The sequence below is a fragment of the Microcaecilia unicolor genome, chromosome 2 (assembly GCF_901765095.1).
Source record: "Microcaecilia unicolor chromosome 2, aMicUni1.1, whole genome shotgun sequence".
Classification (NCBI taxonomy): Eukaryota; Metazoa; Chordata; class Amphibia; order Gymnophiona; family Siphonopidae; genus Microcaecilia; species Microcaecilia unicolor.
Window position 1 is genome coordinate 213,504,744 of NC_044032.1, and position 20,620 is coordinate 213,525,363.

The 20,620-nt window shown below is 44.3% G+C and overlaps 1 protein-coding gene across 1 annotated transcript in view; it reads left to right on the forward strand.

Moving 5' to 3' along the window:
* The window catches only part of RASEF (RAS and EF-hand domain containing), a 257,435-nt gene that overhangs the window by 185,701 nt on the left and 51,114 nt on the right, over nt 1–20,620 (forward strand). Inside the window, exons 6-7 of the mRNA XM_030193700.1 lie at nt 18,196–18,311; nt 18,437–18,505. Coding sequence (XP_030049560.1) covers nt 18,196–18,311; nt 18,437–18,505 — 185 coding nt within the window. The remainder of the gene's footprint in view (nt 1–18,195; nt 18,312–18,436; nt 18,506–20,620) is intronic.

Sequence of the window (20,620 nt, forward strand, 5' to 3'; positions counted from 1 at the left end):
CTCAATGGACCCTAGCTTCCCAGTGGTTTCAAGCTGCTGGAGATCTAGAAGACGTGATCCACCTGTCCATGAGTTTTCTCAAATCCCTGTATTGGTGGACGATTTGGTCCAATTTGACTCTGGGACGCCCTTTCCAAATTCCTCAGCCACAAAAAGTGCTGACTACGGATGGGTCTCTCCTGGGGTGGGGAGCTCATGTCGATGGGCTTCACACCCAGGGAAGCTGGTCCCTCCAGGAACGCGATCTGCAGATCAATCTCCTGGAGTTACGAGCGGTCTGGAACGCTCTGAAGGCTTTCAGAGATCGGCTGTCCCATCAAATTATCCAAATTCAGACAGACAACCAGGTTGCCATGTATTACATCAACAAGCAGGGGGGCACCGGATCTCGCCCCCTGTGTCAGGAAGCCGTCAGCATGTGGCTCTGGGCTCGCCGTTACGGCATGTGGCTCCAAGCCATATATCTGGCAGGCATAAACAACAGTCTGGCCGACAGGTTGAGCAGGATTATGCAACCTCACGAGTGGTCGCTCAACTCCAGAGTAGTGCGCCAGATCTTCCAGGTGTGGGGCACCCCCTTGGTAGATCTCTTTGCATCTCGAGCCAACCACAAGGTCCCTCAGTTCTGTTCCAGACTTCAGGCCCACGACAGACTGGCATCGGATGCCTTCCTACTGGATTGGGGGGAAGGCCTGCTGTATGCTTATCCTCCCATACCTCTGGTGGGGAAGACTTTGTTGAAACTCAGGCAAGACCGAGGCACCATGATTCTGATTGCTCCGTTTTGGCCACGTCAGATCTGGTTCCCTCTTCTTCTGGAGTTGTCCTCCGAAGAACCGTGGAGATTGGAGTGTTTTCCGACCCTCATCACACAGGACGAAGGGGCGCTTCTGCATCCCAACCTCCAGTCTCTGGCTCTCACGGCCTCTTTGGGTCTGTCGAAGGGTGTCTCCCGTGTCTTGCTTGCTTCCAGAAAAGATTCCACTAAGAGGAGTTACTTCTTTTTATGGAGGAGGTTTGCCGTCTGGTGTGACAGCAAGGCCTTAGATCCTCGCTCTTGTCCTACACAGACCCTGCTTGACTACCTTCTGCACTTGTCTGAGTCTGGTCTCAAGACCAACTCTGTAAGGATTCACCTTAGCACAATCAGTGCATACCATTACCGTGTGGAAGGTAAGCCGATCTCAGGACAGCCTTTAGTTGTTCGCTTCATGAGAGGTTTGCTTTTGTCAAAGCCCCCCGTCAAACCTCCTACAGTGTCATGGGGTCTCAATGTCGTTCTCACCCAGCTGATGAAACCTCCTTTTGAGCCACTGAACTCCTGCCATCTGAAGTACTTGACCTGGAAGGTCATTTTCTTGGTGGCAGTTACTTCAGCTCATAGAGTCAGTGAGCTTCAGGCCCTGGTAGCCCAGGCCCCTTACACCAAATTTCATCATAATAGAGTAGTCCTCCGCACTCACCCTAAGTTCTTGCTGAAGGTAGTGTCGGAGTTCCATCTGAACCAGTCAATTGTCTTGCCATCATTTTTTCCCCGTCCTCATTCCTGCCCTGCTGAACGTCAGTTGCACACATTGGACTGCAAAAGAGCATTGGCCTTCTATCTGGAGCGGACACAGCCCAACAGGCAGTCCACCCAATTGTTTGTTTCTTTTGATCCCAACAGGAGGGGAGTGGCTGTGGGGAAACGCACCATATCCAATTGGCTAGCAGATTGCATTTTCTTCACTTACGCCCAGGCTGGGCTGGCTCTTGAGGGTCATGTCACGGCTCACAATGTCAGAGCCATGACTGCGTCAGTGGCCCACTTGAAGTCAGCCACTATTGAAGAGATCTGCAAAGCTGCGACGTGGTCATCTGTCCACACATTCATATCTCATTACTGCCTGCAACAGGATACCCGACGCGACAGTCGGTTCGGGCAGTCAGTGCTTCAGAATCTGTTCGGGGTTTAGAATCCAACTTCATCCCCCTAGGCCCATGTTTATTCTGTTCCAGGCTACACTCTCAGTTAGTTGGATACGTTGTTAGGTCAATCTCAGTTATGTCCTCGCCGTTGCGAGGCCCAATTGACAATGTTTGTTGTTTTGAGTGAGCCTGGGGGCTAGGGATACCCCATCAGTGAGAACAAGCAGCCTGCTTGTCCTCGGAGAAAGCGAATGCTACATACCTGTAGAAGGTATTCTCCGAGGACAGCAGGCTGATTGTTCTCACAAACCCGCCCGCCTCCCCTTTGGAGTTGTGTCTTCCCTTGTCTTGTCTTGCTACATACGGGACTGACGAACACGAGCCGGTTTGGGCGGGAAGACGGCCGCGCATTTCCGATTGAAGGGGCTGCCGTGGATGTCACCCATCAGTGAGAACAATCAGCCTGCTGTCCTCGGAGAATACCTTCTACAGGTATGTAGCATTCGCTTTAAAGATACCACCAAATGAATTTAAAAAACAATCCCTACCTACTGGCTCCCAGAATTTACCTTTTAAACATTTCATATATCTAACAGTATCCAGAGAAAAAACTTCTAAGGGAATATAAGGTATCCTTTTAATACATTCCTTTTTTTTATTTTTTATGTAGTGTTACAATACAGAAGAAACAAACTCTCATTATGTGTACTGTAGTTCTTCAGTATGGTGCCATAGATAATGCTTGATGTCAGGAGCTGTTTCTGATTATGCATATCTACCTTCCCCCCCATTCATCTCATCCCAAAAGTTCTAAACCATAGGTGGATATCCAAGGTAGCAATCGGCTTAGATAATTCCCTAAAGTTTTTATTAAATAACTGCGCCTTTAAGGGTTTTTTTTCTAAAATTACTGGGAGTTCATTTTAAGCAACTAAAATTGGGGGGGGGGGGGGGGGGGGGGGGGGGGGGGGAGCAGATAGTCATAAGAACATAAGAGTAACCATCCTGGGTCAACCTAGTGGTCTATCTAGCCCAGTATCCTGTTTCCAACAGTTGCCAAGCCAGGTCACAAGTACCTGGCAGAAACCCAAATAATGGCAACATTCTATGCTACCAATCCCAGGGCAAGCAGTAGCTTTCCCATGTGTGTCTCAATAGTAGACTATGAACGTTTCCTCTAGGAACTTGTGTAAACCTTTTTAAACCCAGATATGCTAATTGCTGTTACAACGTCCTCTGGCAAAGAGTTTCGGAGCTTAACTATTCTTTGAGTGAAAAAATATCTCCTCCTATGTTTTTAAAGTATTTCCATGTGACATCCTTGAGTGTCCCTAGTCTTTATACTTTTAGAATGAGTAAAAAATTGATTCACATCTATTCATTCTACACCACTCAGGATTTTGTACACCTCAATCTTATCTCCCTCATCTGTCTCTTTTCCAAGCTAATGAGAAATAACTTCTTTAGCCTTTCCTCATATGAGAGGAGTTCATCCCCTTTATCATGTTGGTTGCTCGTCTTTGAACCTTTTCTAATTCTGGTATATCTTTTTTGAGATACAGCGACCAGAACTGAATGCAACACTAAAGGTGAGGCCGCACCACGGAGCGATACAGAGGCATTATAGTATTTTCAGTCTTATGTACTATCCCTTTCCTAATAATTCCTAGCATCCTGTTTGCTTTTTGGGCCGCAGCCATACATTGGGCAGAAGATTTCTGCATATTATCTGTAATGACACCTAGTTCTTTTTCTTGGGTGCCCCAAGGTGGGCCCTAGCTTTAGGTAACTGATTTGGATTATTCTTTCCAATGTGCATCACTTTGCATTTGTCCACATTAAATTTCATCTGCCATTTGGATACCCAGACTTCCAATTTCCTACGGACTTCCTGCAGTTTTTCACAATCTGCATGGTTCAGTGTGGAGTATCCTCGAAGGATACTATTGAAACAGGACATTCAGGGAATCCCAATAGAGAGGTTTCAATAATGGTGACAGAAATCCAGGAGTGTTTAATGTGAGAACAGAGATGGAAATTATCCCTGTCAACTTCAAAGCAGCTTGTAGGTGCTAGGAAAAAACAGTTTGAAGTGTCTGTATACAAATGCTAGAAACCTAAAAATTAATGTGGGAGAGTTGGAATACATAGCACTAAATGAAGAGGTAGATATAATAGGCATCTCAGAGATCTGTGGAAGGAGGATAATCAATGGGACACTGTGTTATCAGAGTACAAATTATGTCACAATGATAGAGTGGATTAAATTGGAGGGGGGTTGTGCTATATGTTAAAAAGGGAATTGAGTTAAACAAAATAAACACGACATAAAACAGCAGCATTGAATCCTTGTGGATAGAAATTCCATGTGTGAAGTAAAGAATATATTTGTAGGGCTGTACTACTGTCTGCTAGGACAAAACAGACAGATGAACAAATGTTTACAGAAATTAGGAAAACTGGCAAATGATGGTTGATATGCTAGGTAGGTAAAATTCTTAGATGTAATAAATGACTGCTTCTTGGAGCAACTGGCCCAAGTAGGTGAGCTATTTTAGAGAGGTAACAATGTTAGATTCACTGGGAAACAGTGAAGAGAACATGATCAAATCTGAGCTGATATCTGGAAATAAGTCACTAAGTTTTGAAAGGGTGACTATGACAAAATGAGGAAAATGATTAAAAAGAAGCTGAAAGGGTCGGCTGCAAAGGTTAGGTCTTTAAATCAGGAGTGGATGTTGTTTAAAAATACCATTGTGGAAGCCCAGACCAGATGTATTTATTCCATGTATTAAAGGTGGAAAGAAGAACAAAGATGAAGTGAAAGAGGCTATTAGTGTCTGAAGAGCATCCTTCAAAGAATGGAAAAAGGATCCGAATGAAGAAAATAAGCATCTTCAGCGGTGTTACACTAGATGCAAAGCACTGATAAAGAAGGCTAAAGGAGAATATGAGAAAAACTTGCCATGGAGACAAAAACTCATAATAGCAACTTGTTCAGGTATATCAGAAGCAGACAGCCTGTGAGAGAATCTGTGTACCGTTAGATCATGAAGGCGGAAAAGGAGCACTCAGGGAGGACAAGGCCATAGCTGAGAGATTGAATGGATTCTTTGCTTCTGTCTTTACGGAAGAAGATGTATGAAATGTACCTGTACCAAAAATAGTTTTCAATGGTAACGATGTGGAAGAACTGAAAGAAATCTCGGTGAACCTGAGCCAAATTGACAAAGAGTGATAAACCACCTGGTCTGGATGGTATACACCCCAGGGTACTGAAAGAACTCCAACATGAAATTGCTGATCTTGTTAGTGATCTGTAACCTGTCATTAAAATTATCCATAGTACCTGAAGAGTGGAGGGTGGAGAATTTAATGCCAATTTTTAAAAAGTGTTCGGGGATGAACTGGGAAATTACAGACCAGTAAGTCTGATTTCAGTGCTGGGGAAAACAGTGGAAGCTATTATGAAGAATAAAATTACAGAACACATAAACAAGCATGGTTTAATGGGACAGAGTCATCATGGGTTCATCCAAGGGAAGTCTTGCTTCACCAATTTGCATCATTTCTTTTAAGGCATAAAAAAAACTTGTGGATAAAGGTGAGCCAGTTGATGTAGAGTATCTAAATTTTCAGAATGCTTTTGACAAAGTTCTTCATGAGAGACTCCTGAGAAAGATTTTAAAAAGTAATGGAATAGGAGGCAATATCAGAAGGTAGTGTTAAATGGCTATTTTTCTCAATGGAAGAGTGTGAAGAGTGGAGTGCTACAGTGACCTGTACTGTGACTGGTGCTATTTAACATAGTTATAAATGATCTGGAAAACAGAATGATGAGTGAGGTGATTAAATTTGCAGATGACTCAAAACTATTCAAAGTTGTCAAAACACACGTTGATTGTGAAAAATTGCAGGAAGACCTTAGAAAACTGGAAGACCTGGCATCCAAATGGCAGATGAAATTTAATGTGGACAAATGCAAAGTGATGCACATTGGGAAGAATAATCTGAATCATAGTTACCTGATGCTAGGGTCCACCTTAGGAATCTGAACTAAAGAAAATGATCTAGGTGTCAGTGTAGACAATACGCTGAAATCTTCTGCTCCATGTGTGGCTGTGGCCAAAAAAACCAATAGGATGCTAGGAATTATTATAAAAGTGATTCAGAATTGCCATTGCCCTCCTGCCCACCGCGCAAACTCAGTCTCCTCGGTTCTCTTTTTCCGTGTGAGAAGAACTTATTGTTTTTGTCTTCGCCTTGCATGTCTGGTCAGAGAGCATATTTTTTTTTAACTTTCCGGCTGTTTTTATTTTTGGCGCCTTGTCTAGGCACGTCTTTTTCCCTTCCTTTATTTTTTTTTTATTGAGTTTTGCCTGGTTTTAAGTTTAATTTCTTTTTCGTTGTCACCGAGTCGCATTTAGGACCTGACTTTGGCTGGGTCCTTTCCTTTTTTTTTTCTCCATGCCTTGTCCCTTTTTCTGTCACCATTGATCACCCATAACGTATGGTGCCCGGGAGCTCCAGGGTGTCACCCGAGAAGCATTGGCGCCGGGAGGATCACTCTCCCTCCATACAGGAGGTGCCGATTCGCCCATCTACTAGCAGCCGAGATCCTGCTCCCGCGTCGACCCCAGCTGTTCTGCAGTCTGAACCTCAGCAGACACCCCAGCTTTTCCTGGTGTTAGCCCTTGATGAGCGCATCCAGGCCTTGCTCCCAGAGCTGCTGGATGGCCTCATGCAGCGGTGTGCATCAGAATTGGGGGTTCTTACGCCTACCATACCTTCTGCAGCTCTGCCTGACCCTCAGCCTGTGGTGCAGCTCTGGCACTGTTTGCGGCTCGTGTCGAATGCCACCCAAGCTGGCTTCGCCAGAGTCAAGACAGGAGCTGACTTCTCAACACTGCTCTTGAGGACACAGTTCCTCGGCATCGAGGCAGGTTCGGACTTGGCAATCTCATAGGGAGATACTGTCCGACACTGAAGAGGAGCACTTATGGGGCTCGGAGGAAGATCCCAGATAATTTTCCTCAGATGAGTCTGATGTGATCCCCTCTGAACCCTCCCCTCTACCTGAAAGGAGACAGTCACCTCCGGAGATCCTTTCTTTTCCTTCTTTTGTAAAGGAAATGACTGATGCCATTCCATTTCCTTTAGAAGTGGAGGATGAGCCCAGGGCCAAGATGCTCAATGTCCTGGATTACACATCTCCTAAGGAGGCTCTGACTGCACCTCTCCACGAAAGCTGCTTGCTCACCTTGGATTGCAAGAGAGCATTGGCCTACTACATGGATTGGACCAATTCTCAAAAACAGTCCACCCAACTTTTTATTTCCTTTGATCGCAACAGGATGGGGGTTGCCATCGAGAAACGCACCATTTCTAATTGGCTGGCAGATTGCATTTCCTTTACTTATGCCCAGTCTGGGCTGGCCCTAGAGGGTCATGTCATTGCTCACAATGTCATGTTGCCATGGTTGCTTTGGTAGCCCAATTGAGGTCAGCCTCCATTGAAGAAATTTTCAAGGCTGTGACATGATCTTCAGTCCATACATTCACATCACACTACTACTGCCTTGAGTAGGATACCTGATGTGACAGTCTGTTCGGGCAGACAGTGTTGCAGATTCTGTTTGGGGTCTAGGGTCTCCACCCTACTAGGCCCATTTTATTCTGTTCCAGACTTCACTTTGAGATTGTATATAGTTTCAAGTTAATCTGTGTTATGTCCTCTCCGTTGTGAGGCCCAATTGACCAATGTTTGTTGATTTGAGTGAGCCTGGATGCTAGGGATTCCCCACTTGTGAGAATATAGGAGCCTGCTTATCCTCGGAGAAAGCAAAGATACTTATCTGTAGCAGGTATTCTCCGAGGACAGCAGGCTTCATATTCTCACAGTCCCTCCCACGTCCCCTTGGAGTTATCTCCTTGGTTATTTTTACTTTAGTATTAAACTGAGGAGACCACATTCGCGTAGCGAGCAAGCATGCGCGGTGTAGCACAGCTCGCGTTCCACAAAGCTGTCCTTTTTTACTTTGGCAAAAACCGGACAGGGCAACGTGGATTGGCGTCACCCACTTGTGAAAATATGAAGCCTGCTGTCCTTGGAGAATACCTGCTACAGGTAAGTATCTTTGCTATCCTGAGTGGTGTAGAATTGGTAGAAATGAATTAATTTTTCACTCTTTCAATGAGTAAAAAAAGGAGGGGACACTCAATATGGAAATACTTTTAAAACAAGAGGAAATATTTTTTTAATTCAAAGGTTAAGTGCTGGAACTCGCTGTCGGAAGATGTGGTAACAGCAGTTAGTGTATCTGGGTTTAAAAAAGATTTGGAGAAGTTCATGGAGGAAAAGTCCATAGTCTGTTATTGAGATGGACATGGGGAAGCCACTGCTTGCCTGAGGATTGTTATGGTATGGTATTGGAATGTTGCTACTAACTGGGTTTCTGCTAGGTGCTTGTGACCTGGATTGGCCACTGTTGGAGGCAGGATGCTGGTCTGATCCAGTATGGCTATTCTTATGTTCTTAACAGAGAATACTCTCACATGAGAGGAGTCTTAACACACAACTTTTAGATCAGCAAAAGAGTAAACTCACATGAGAAGAAGTTTAACGCACTACTTTCAGTGATGGCTCATTTAACAATTCTTGCTGACTTGATATTAAAGCCTGAACTGAACCATAATCATGTAACCCTTCAATAAAGCTGGGACAGACCCACCCTATGAATGACCTTCCAAATCAAACAAAGAAATTTAAATTGGCTACAGCAGGGTGTAGCATGCCTTTTGAGTAAGCAACCCGTGACCAGCTTCACTGCTACATTCTGTGCCAATTGTAATAAACCATGGTTAAGTACAGAGACAGTTGCAGTACTTTAAATTAAGGAAAAAAAAGCATTGCCCGTAAACAGGATGGAAATTATCAAGGAGGAAGCCCTTCAATGTCCTAGATAAACAGACAAAAAATTAGATTTCATACAACTCCTTTCACCCTCGGGAAAACATTTTACTTGGAATTTACATTTACAGTACCTCAGGTATCTTACTTCAGTTTATATGGAGATCTAATTGTTCCTGGATATTCAGCAACACTGGTTAATATCCAGACAGACCGCAGCGGCACTATCCGGTTAGTGCAAGAGTAGTCCGGATCAGGAGGTTGGGTGGAACTTAGATGTACCCTGTTAGTGGTTATTTTAAGTCTGCCAGCTTGGTAACTCCCCAATACATTTAGGACAACAAAAAGATTGTCTTAACTGTCATTTGGGTTGCTATTTGAGTACCAGTCTGAATATCTACAGGTGCCTGGATATTCAGTGCCAGTGCCTGGATTAGGCCTGGTATTGAATATCTGGGGTGGTGTTTGCCCATGGTGGTCAAAGTCACTGACCACCGCAGACTGAAGATCGAGCCCATAATAATTGCATCTTCCAAGTTCACCATGATTCTCTTGCTTACCCCAGAATCTGCCCTTGTGGGAGATGGGTAGATATGGTAGGCTTTATGTGTGACACACTTTTTTCGATTTACTTCCAAACCCTCTTGATTATACTTTTTTCACTTTTCCAAATTTCCAAGTTTGTTTACAATTTACTATCCAGCCCTATGGGGAACTTCAGGGTGGCTTACAATCTAAGACGAAAAACAAAATGATAAAGATAGCGGGAGGGATAGAACAAACTGGAGAGGGTTGCTCTGAATGTATCAGGTTTTGAGATCTTCTTTATAGTTTGGTAATGAAGTTTGTAATCTCAATGAGTTTGGAACAGCATTCCATAGTTGGGGTCCTTGAACGGAAAAGATTGAGTATCTGGAGTATTTATGAACTAACATTCGATAACTGGGAGCTGTAAGCTGATTTTGCTTGGCGGATCTAAAAGTTCTGGCTGGACTGTACAGAATTAAGTGACAGGACAGAAACCATTATCTTGAAGACTAGCAACTGGGTTTTGTAGATCATATGATTGTCAATTGGTAACCAATGTGCATCTTTTAGATATGAGGTGACATGGTCGTATTTCCTAACATTTGCAATAAGCCGAAATTGCTGTGTTCTGATCTGAAGGCATCTCTTTCACCCTCAGTCCTCGATATAAAGAGTTGCAATAGTCCAATTGAGTATTGACCACAGAGTGTACAAGGATATTGAAAGCGGAAGGGAGAATTAAGGAGCGAATGGAGCATATCAACCGGAGCTTCTAGAAATGGCTCCAAATTACCCGAGAGAGATGATGCCGAAAAGAGAGACTGGAATCTAATAGAACACCTAGGTTGCAGACTGTATCAGTCTGGGGTCAATGTTCTTGGCTGTAAAAGGGAGATTGGCAACTGGGTGATAGTTGTTGGAATCAGTGACAGTTCCAGAAGTGTCTCTAATCTTGTATTTAATCTTAGGACAGATGTTGGCTGTTTTCCAAAAGTCAGGGATAAGTTCTAAAGTACCTAAGGGGTAGTCATGCTGTGAATAAAGGGTAGTAGGGATTTAGGAGATCGTTTGATCAGGGCAGATGAAACAGAATCAGTTGGTGGTGTTATAGTTTTCATATTTTGATGAGTCTCTCTAACTCTGTGATGAAAGCCAGATTGAACTGACTGAAGTTACTTCATGGCACTGCTATTTTGGCTGTGGAGAGCGGGGTTGTCAGAGACTGCTGAAGGAGGGGAGGCTATTCTGTAATGTGTAGTCTTAAATTGGGTCACAAGAGCTTGTGCTTGAGGGTAAGGTGACTGATGAAATACATAGTTAAGGTAGAGGAGACAGAATGGAATAAGTATTCAGGAAGTATGAACGGGCCGTGCTTTTAAAAATGGGAAGATAAGTAGAAGAGTGCTGGCGACGCCATTTCCTTTCTGCCTGATGAAGTTGGCATCCCCCAATAAAATTGTTAGCTCCCTCCCTTCTTATATTATACTCTGATTTCTTCTTATTCCATTAGCTTTTAATTTTCTGACAAATCTTGTGAGGGATTTTGTCAAATGCCTTGTGAGAATCCGGATATACTGTATCCATTGACTCACCATTGTTCACATTTTTATTAACTCTTTCAAACTCATTAATATGGAAAGACTTCCCTTTGCTCTGCCCCAGATGGTCTGTCTCTGAAAAATCAATAATTTTGTCCTTTAGAATAGGTTCCACTATTTTTCCCAGCACAGATTATCAGCCTCACTGGCCTGTGGTTTGCCACATTATATACAGAGCCTTCCTATCCTCAGGTACAATAGCTGATTTGAATAAGGAGTAAATTTACTAGTAGTAAGTCTGCAGTTTCATTTTTGAGTTCTTTTAGAACTCTAGTGTGTATACCATTCTGTCCTGGTAGTTTAATTTATATTTTGTCAATTTGTGCTATTACATCAAGGGTTCCCAAAATTTGCTCATGGAAGGTCATGTAGAGCATTTCATATCACACAGAGGGCTAGATGGAGAAGGGATCCCACCGAGAGAACAGCTTGGTAATCAGGGGATTGAGGAGGTATTTCTGGCCTTTCAATGATTTCAAATGCTGAAGAAGGATGGAGAGAGGCAGAAGGCATGGTTACCAGAGATGAGGCAGATAACCCTATCTCTTGCTTTCCCTTCTTCCCCAGAATCTGCCCCTGTGGGAGATGGGTAAATAGGGTGCCTTTATGTGGCATACCTTTCTGTTCTTCTCTAAACCCCTCAATATACTTTTCTCCCTTTTCCCCTCTTCTCCTTTCCCTTTTTAGCCCTTCCCTTCTCCTATTAGACCTCTTTACCTTCCTATCTTCTCATTCCGTTCTTGCTCCCTCTATCTCTTCCTTCCCTTCTGTTTCCATTTCTTCTTCTCTGTCACTCCCTCTGGAGCAGAGGGAGACGCACATGCCCCCAGCCATTCATTATAGGGTGGGAAGTATCACTTCTAGTAGTGATGGTGCACAGTTCATGATAGGCACAAGCCAAGACTGAGCTGTAATCGTAGGGACAAAAGGAAGTTAGGTGTGTTCACTTTTGACAGGTTTAGTAGCCCCAGGCTTAGGGGAATAGTAACAGTTTCCTGGTAAGGGAAGGAAGTGGATCTGAGCAATGAGAAAGATCAGCAGGGGGAGAGAGGGAGGGAGGGAAGGGAGGTTGGCTTAGAAATAATTCTAGGAAGTACTTTTTCATGGAGAAGGTGCTGGATACCTGGAATTCTCCGAGGACAAGCAGGATGCTTGTTCTCATGTGGGTCGGCGTCCACGGCGGCCCCAGGAATGGAGATTTTTTTTCTAGTAAAATCTGAAGAGCTTTGCAACAGCCAGCAAAGCGCGGGATGGACGCACTGCACATGCGCGGCCATCTTCCCGCCCACGCGTGTCCGTTCCTGCCTCAGTTTTTTCTTTTCTGCGGTGGAGAGTGGCTGCTTGTCGGTCTCTCTCCCTTAGGTCCCAGGGAAAAATTAGGTGCCTTTTCGCATGCTGTTCGCCGCTTTTTTCTTATTTTCGTCGCCTTTTTCTTGTTTTTTTCTTTTCGAGTAAAAAAAAAAGAAAATCCCTCTTTTTTTTCCTTAGTTTTTGTCCTTCTTAAGTTTCCTTTCGGTTCCTCCGACCGGTGGGTTCTACAAATAGTCTGGTTGGGGTACTCCCTCAATTTGATCTCCAGACCTCCAAATTGTCCACCGGGAGCTCAGTCTTTCAGCTTCCAGCACAGGCAGGTACTTGCAGAGGAACTCTCTTCGCCCTTCTCAGCGCCAATGCGGTCGAGCCCGTTCCACCAGGGCAAGAAGGGCTGGGATTCTATTCCAGGTACTTCCTTGTGCAAAAGAAAACAGGGGGGATGCGTCCCATCATAGACCTAAGGGCCCTGAACAGATATCTGGTCAGAGAAAAGTTCAGGATGGTTTCCCTGGGCACCCTTCTTCCCATGATTCTGAAGAACGATTGGCTATGCTCTCTGGACTTAAAGGATGCTTACACTCACATTCCGATACTTCCAGCTCACAGGAAGTATCTGCGATTCTGTCTGGGAACAGAGCACTTTCAGTGTTGTGTGCTGCCCTTTGGGCTTGCCTCCGTGCCCAGGGTGTTTACAAAATGCCTAGTGGTGGTTGCAGCGTCACTACGCAGACTGGGAGTGCATGTGTTCCCTTATCTCGACGATTGGCTGGTGAAGAACACCTCAGAGGCAGGAGCTCTACAGTCCATGCAAATGACTATTCGACTCTTGGAGCTACTAGGGTTTGTCATCAATTACCCAAAGTCCCACCTTCTTCCAGTTCAACAACTAGAATTCATAGGAGCTCTGCTGGACTCTCAGACAGCTCGGGCCTATCTTCCCAAGACGAGAGCAGACAACCTTCTGTCTCTCGTTTCCATGGCCAGGACATCTCAGCAGATCACGGCTCGGCAGATGTTGAGACTTCTAGGCCACATGGCCTCCACGGTTCATGTAATGCCCATGGCATGCCTGCACATGAGATCTGCTCAATGGACCCTAGCTTCCCAGTGGTATCAAGCTGCGGGGAATCTAGAGGATGTGATCCAGCTGGCCAGCAATTTTCACAATTCCATTCAGTGGTGGACAATTCGAACCAATTTGACCCTGAGACGTCCTTTCCAAATTCCTCAGCCTCAAAAAGTGCTGACCACGGATGCATCTTTCCTGGGGTGGGGAGCGCATGTAGATGAGCTCCACACTCAGGGAGCTTGGTCTCTCCAAGACTCAGGATTCAGATCAATCTCCTGGAGTTGCGAGCGATCTGGAACGCTCTAAAGGCTTTCAGAGATTGGCTGTCCAATCAAATTATTCAAATTCAGACAGACAACCAGGTTGCCATGTACTATGTCAACAAGCAGGGAGGCACCGGATCTCACCCCATGTGTCAGGAAGCCATCCAGATGTGGCTTTGGGCTCGCTGTCACAGCATGTTTCTCCAAGACAAGTATCTGGCAGGCATAAACAACAGTCTGGCCGACAGGTTGAGCAGGATAATGCAACCTCACGAGTGGTCGCTCAACTCAGGCGTGGTACGCAAGATCTTAGGGGAGTGGGGCACCCCCTCGGTGGATCTTTTTGCCACTCAGATCAATCACAAGGTCCCTCAGTTCTGCTCCAGGCTTCAGGCCCATGACAGACTAGCCGCAGATGCCTTTCTCCTGCATTGGGGAACAGGCCTTCAAGACTGGGGAACCATGATTCTCATTTCTTCCTTCTGGCCACGCCAGATTTGATTCCCTCTTCTTCTGGAGTTGTCCTCCGAAGAACCGTGGAGATTGGAGTGTTTTCCAACCCTCATCACTCAGAACGAAGGGGCGCTTCTGCATCCCAACCTCCAGTCTCTGGCTCTCACGGCCTGGATGTTGAGAGCATAGACTTCGCCTCCTTAGGTCTTTCTGAGGGTGTCTCCTGTGTCTTGCTTGCTTCCAGGAAAGATTCCACAAAGATGTGTTACTCTTTCAAATGGAGGAGGTTTGCTGTCTGGTGTGACAGTAAGGCCCTAGATCCTCGCTCTTGTCCTACATAGACCCTGCTTGAATACCTTCTACACCTGTCAGAGTCTGGTCTCAAGACCAACTCCGTAAGAGTTCACCTTAGTGCGATTAGTGCTTTTCATTATAGTGTAGAGGGTAAGCCTATCTCTGGACAGCCTTTAGTTGTTCGCTTCATGAGAGGTTTGCTTTTGTCAAAGCCCCCTGTCAAACCTCCACCAGTGTCATGGGATCTCAACATTGTCCTCACCCAGCTGATGAAACCTCCTTTTGAGCCACTGGATTCCTGGCATCTGAAGTACTTGACCTGGAAGGTCATTTTCTTGCTGGCGGTTACTTCATCTCGTAGAGTCAGTGAGCTTCAAGCCGTGGTAGCCCATGCTCCTTATACTAAATTTCATCATAACAAAGTAGTCCTCCGCACTCACCCTAAGTTCCTGCCGAAGGTGGTGTCGGAGTTCCATCTGAACCAGTCAGTTGTCTTGCCAACATTTTTTCCCCATCCTCATACCCGCCCTGCTGAACGTCAGTTGCATACATTGGCCTGCAAGAGAGCATTGGCCTTCTATATGGAGCGGACAAGCCCCTTCAGACAGTCCGCCTAAATGTTTGTTTCTTTTGATCCCAATAGGAAGGGAGTCGCTGTCGGGAAACACACCATTTCAAATTGGCTAGCAGATTGCATATCCTTCACTTATGCCCAAGCTGGGCTGACTCTTGAGGGTCATGTCACAGCTCATAGTGTTAGAGCCATGGCAGCATCAGTGGCTCACTTGAAGTCAGCCACTATTGAAGAGATTTGCAAGGCTGCGACGTGGTCATCTGTCCACACATTCACATCTTATTACTGCCTTCAGCAGGACTCCCGATGCAACAGTCGGTGTTGCAGAATCTGTTTGGGGTATAGAATCCAACTCCACCCTTCTAGGCCCATTTTTATTCTGTTCCAGGCTGCACTCTTAGTTAGTTGTTCTTTGTAGGTCAATCTCTGTTATGTCCTTGCCGTTGCGAGGCCCAATTGACCTTTCTTTGTTGTTTTGAGTGAGCCTGGGGGCTAGGGATACCTTACATGTGAGAACATGCAGCCTGCTTGTCCTCGGAGAAAGCGAAGTTACTTACCTGTAGCAGGTATTCTCCGAGGACAGCAGGCTGATTGTTCTCAGCAACCCGCCCACCTCCCCTTTGGAGTTGTTTTATTCTTTATTTGTTTTTAATATAACTGAGGCGGGAATGGATGCGCACGGGCGGGAAGATGGCCGCACATGCGCAGTGAGTCCGTCCCGTTCTTTGCTGGCTGTCGCAAAGCTCTTCAGACTTTACTAGAAAAAATCTCCGTTCCTGGGGCTGCCATGGACACCGACCCACATGTGAAAACAATCAACCTGGTGTCCTCGGGAATACCTGCTACAGGTAAGTAACTTTGCTCTATCCCCCCCCCCCCCCCCCCCCCCCCCACACACACACACACACACTCTCACACAGGAGGTGGCGGAGATGAAAATGGTAACAGAATTCAAGAATGCATACGATAAGCACAAAGGATTCCTAAATAAAAAGAGAATGAAATCAAAACAACTTAGCTGTGCTTAAGCTGCAAATCCAGTAGTTGAGAATTAAGGTGGGTGCCAAGCAGACTTCTATGGTCTGTTCCCTGAAAATGGTAAGGACAGCTCAAGACTTAAGTATGTGTTCATTGGGCAACCTGGATGGGCCATGTACGTCTGTGTCTGCCATCATGTACTATGTCTACTGGCTGAAATCTTCAAGCGGCAGAAGGAAAGGAGGGAAAGAAAGAAGCGGAATTGAGTGCATAGTCAAAAAGTGCACCCCCCCCTCAAAAAACAAAACCCTGATATGAGAACAGAAAAACAGATAAGGGACCATTATTGAAAGGGAGATAATCAGGACTGTAGGACAGTACCCAGATATTCAGCAGCACTATCTGGTTAATATCCAGTACACTGCGGCACTATCCGGTTAGTGCCAGGGTGGTCCAGAGAAGGAGTCAGGGTGGGCTTACCCCGTTAGTGATTATTTTAGGTCTCATAATCAGGTAAGTCTCCAATAAAATTCAGTGCGAGTGCCTGGATTAGGCCTAGCACTGAATATCTGGGTTATGTTTTGCCCATGGTGGTCACCCCTGTCAGTCACTGAACACCACGGACTCAATATCGAGCCAACTTCTACGTTCACAATGATTTTTTTTTTTTAGTTCCTCCTAATTGTTATCCCCAGAGAATGTTCCAGGCATAGTCATGTCCCCCAAATTAATACTGAAGCAAAGATATTTATTTTTTCTGCTATGGTCTTATCTTCTCTGAGCACCCCTTTCACTCCTCAGTCATCTAGTGGTCCAGCTGACACCATAACTGACTTCTCTAGAAAGTTTCTTTACACATTCTTTTTTGGCCTGTCTTATTCTAGCGCTATGTATAACTTGCCAGTTCTAATGCTGTTTCCTGTGTTCTTGATTTGGGCTCTGCTTTTCATTTTTTGAAAGACATCCTTTTGGCTTTAGTAGCTTCTTTCATATCACCCTTAAACCGTACCAGTCTCTTGGTGGGTTTTCTATCTTTTCTAATGCATGCAATGTGGCTAGTCTGAATTTCCAAGATGTTTTTAAACAGCCACTGCACTGCATGCAAAATTTTAACCTTTGCAACGACTTTGTTTTAGTTTTTCTTTCTAATTAATGTTATTCATATTAGTCCTTTTTAAAGTTATATATTACAGCAGAGCTATTTCCTCTCAGTGATAACGTTAAATTTAATGATGCTGTAATCACTGTTGTCAGGCAGCCCTACCAGTGATATTTCTCATGTTGCATTACATGACCATAGAGTTATATTCCTTTAACACCTTAAAATAGGTTCAGAGTGGATTACATTTAAGACTATAACCAGTTAAAAAAAACTGGGAGCTTCTAATCGTAATGAAGTACAGTCATCAATGTGGATTAGATCTAGAGTAGTTCTTCTCCCCACCCCACCAGTGGGTCCAAGGACAGCTGCTCTATAAGGCAGTCACTAATGTTATCTAGAAGCGTTGCCTTCCTTTACCTTGTAGTCCCAGCATTTAAACTAATACAGTACTTATATTCAGTGCCGCTATACATATAATCAGTGGCATTGAATAATCTATTGTCTGATGGCTCTGCCACTGCTAGCTGTAAACCAAACATGTAGATTATCCAGTTATTGGTTGAACTATCACTGCCATCCAGATAATTTTGCTGCTCCCTACTCCCTCTGCCCCTTCACTATATGGATAGTGTTGGGATGATTAGAGAGATTTTCAACCCAATACCATCTGTGTGCAAGGTCATTTTTATAACAGGTCCATCTTGTTTGGAAGAGCATTCTCAGCTATAATAAACTTACAAATCTTTATGCTCACTTGGGAGTAAATATACATATTCATCCATAAAGTACACCTGTAAATTGAAGTTCCAATCTTGATCCACCCCAAATCTCTCCCAAACACACCCACATACACAAGTTGCTTAAAAGCAGAGTCGTTTATTATCCATGCACATATTTTTATGCAGGGTGAAGTTTTCTAAGCAGCATTTTGCATCCTTATTCATGCATATTATATGCATGGAAAAAAGCCTTTAAAAATTACCTCTGTAGTGTCTCAAAATTAATTTGGAAACTAGATACCATAGTCTTCATTATGCAGTATGACTGCTAGGATGCTGCACCAAGCAGAACATTCTAAAGTGTCCAAAAGTTCCATGTAACTTAATTTTCTCTATAAACCAACTGCTTTCCATATGCAAATTAGTTTTTATGGTTGCACTGCTCATTTGGTTGCTCATTTTTGATTCCCTCCGTTTCCATTTAGGAAAATCAGAAACTTAAAAAGGACCTTCTTGAAGCCCAGACAAGTATATCTTTTCTTCAAAGTGAATTAGATGCTTTGAAAAGTGATTATGCAGATCAGAGTTTGAACTCAGAAAGGTAAAGCACTTCTTTTTTCAGTGATGTTCTTTCCACAGTAGGATCAGCATATTTGATTTCAAATGGGTAAAGAAAGAGCTTTGAAAATCATTTGTTTGCTTCTGTGTTGTATTTTTATTCTGCAGGGATCTGGAAATAATTAGAGAGTATACTGATGACCGAGAGAACCTGGCACAGCAAATTGAATTGTTGCAGTAAGTTTATTGGTCATGTGTTGTGTTTCTCATTTGTTCATCTGTGCTGGGTGCCTGTTGTCACTAATGTGGGTATTAGACTGAACGCATGGGCAAGTATTGACTAATTAATGCCATATTCTGCTCTGCTACCACAAGAGCTTTAAAAGAGGAACTTTCTAAAATTGGATATAGAAATATAGAATCATAGAAACATGACGACAGATAAAGGCCATATGACCCACCCAGTCTGCCCATCCTCTTTAACCCCTAATTCTTCCTGTTCCTAAGCGATCCCACATGCTTATCCCATGCCTTTTTAAACTGTGGAACAGTCCTCGACTCCACCACCTCCACCTGGAGGCCATTCCACCACCCTTTCTGTGAAATAGTACTTCCTTAGATTACTCCTACGCCTATTCCCTCTTAACTTTGTCATATGCCCCCTCATTCCAGAGCTCTCCTTCTTTTGAAAAAGACTCTCGTCCTGTACATAAATGCCCTTGAGATATTTAAACGTTTCTATCATGTCTCCTCTCTCCCTCCTCTCTTCTAGAAACACACAAGATTTTGGTAGATAATTTGAATTTCATTACATTTCTGGACTTATGTTCAAGGAAAGGTGCATTTCAAATATAATATGTATTTTCCCTAATGGCAGAGGTTTTATAGTCTGGTTTATTCCTATAGAAATGGGGGATGACATGCCCAAGATCACAAGGTGTTCCACTGGGAGAAACAAGATTTGAACAATGGTTTCCTGTTTTGCTGTGCTAACCATTAAGCTACTTCTTGTTTGGTAAAGCTAGTGTTTCAGTACTAGCCTAATATGCTTGCACAAATTTTACTTGATCTGTGATTTCCTACCTGTTGCCACCACCCTTTCATGATTTGGCAAAAAGAAAGATTTGTTTCTGTATTGTTTGGATTTAGCTTACCCTTGTGTCAGTAATTCAAGGTGAGTTACATTCAGGTGCAGTAGGTACTCCTGTTCCCAGGGGGCCTTATTATTTTAAGGGGTCAATATTCAGCTTGACTTTTCCAGATATGAAAGGCGCTGCCCAGGTAAGTCCTGCTGACTGAGCCATACCCAGATTTTCTGCAGCACTTACTTAGATGCTGCTGCTAAATATCCGGATAGACCAGTACAGTACTATCCAGTTAGTTCCTGGGCGGTCCGGGGGTGAAGTCTGAGCAGACCCAGAAGTTATATGGGCACTGCTGATATTCAATTCCAGTGCCCGGATAGCTAACTTGCAATGTTGAACTTCATAACATGCCATCCTGTGGTTGGTTATTTATCCAGGTACAGCAATGAATATTGCTGTTCACGGATAGAGGCTGGCACTGACTATCTGGGGTTAATTTGGCCGGCAGTGGCCAGTGTTTAGCAAAATGCTGACTTCTGCCTGATGAATAATACAGAGGGCAATTGAATTGCTAGAGATTATACAGTTGCACTGTGGTTGGTAAGAAAAAAAATTAGCAGTTATTTGTTCTAAATTCTCATAGCCCTCCCCTTGCCAGGTATATCTGTAAGACAGGGGGCTCACTTGAAATCAGAGCAAAGTTCCATATACTTTTTACAAATCCTGGCATGCATTCTCTGATTGGTGGAAAGGATCCTTCCACCAGGGCCCAAGGCATATGTCTTAACAGTCGAAGGAGACACCACACACGAAGTTTTGGTGTTCCAAAAACAAAGTCTTTACTGGGAAAATTTCTTCAAAGTAAAGCAGTGTAATTTGGTTGTGGTTTTTTCCCCCTTAGTTTCAAAGTAGCCAATTACAGAGCATAATAGGGATTTCTAATCCTTTTGCACACTGTCCTGGAACCAGGGCTTTTTTTGAGGGGGTACTTGGGGGTACTGAGTACCGGCACCTTTTCCATAGTCTGCTAAAATTGACCCATGGACCCCAAGTTTTAATGAAAGAACTCAGGTGCTACACACCAATTCTGCGTTTCCATAGGTTCTGGGACTGGCTGCAGGGGGCCTGGCTGTTGTGGGGTGGGTTCCTCAGTGATAACCCCACCCCTGAAGAGTGGGCTAGCATTTGAGTACCGGCACCTTTTTTACTAGAAAAAAACACACTGCCCAGAACCCTCCTTCTCTTCTCTGGAGTCCAGGTTCCCTTT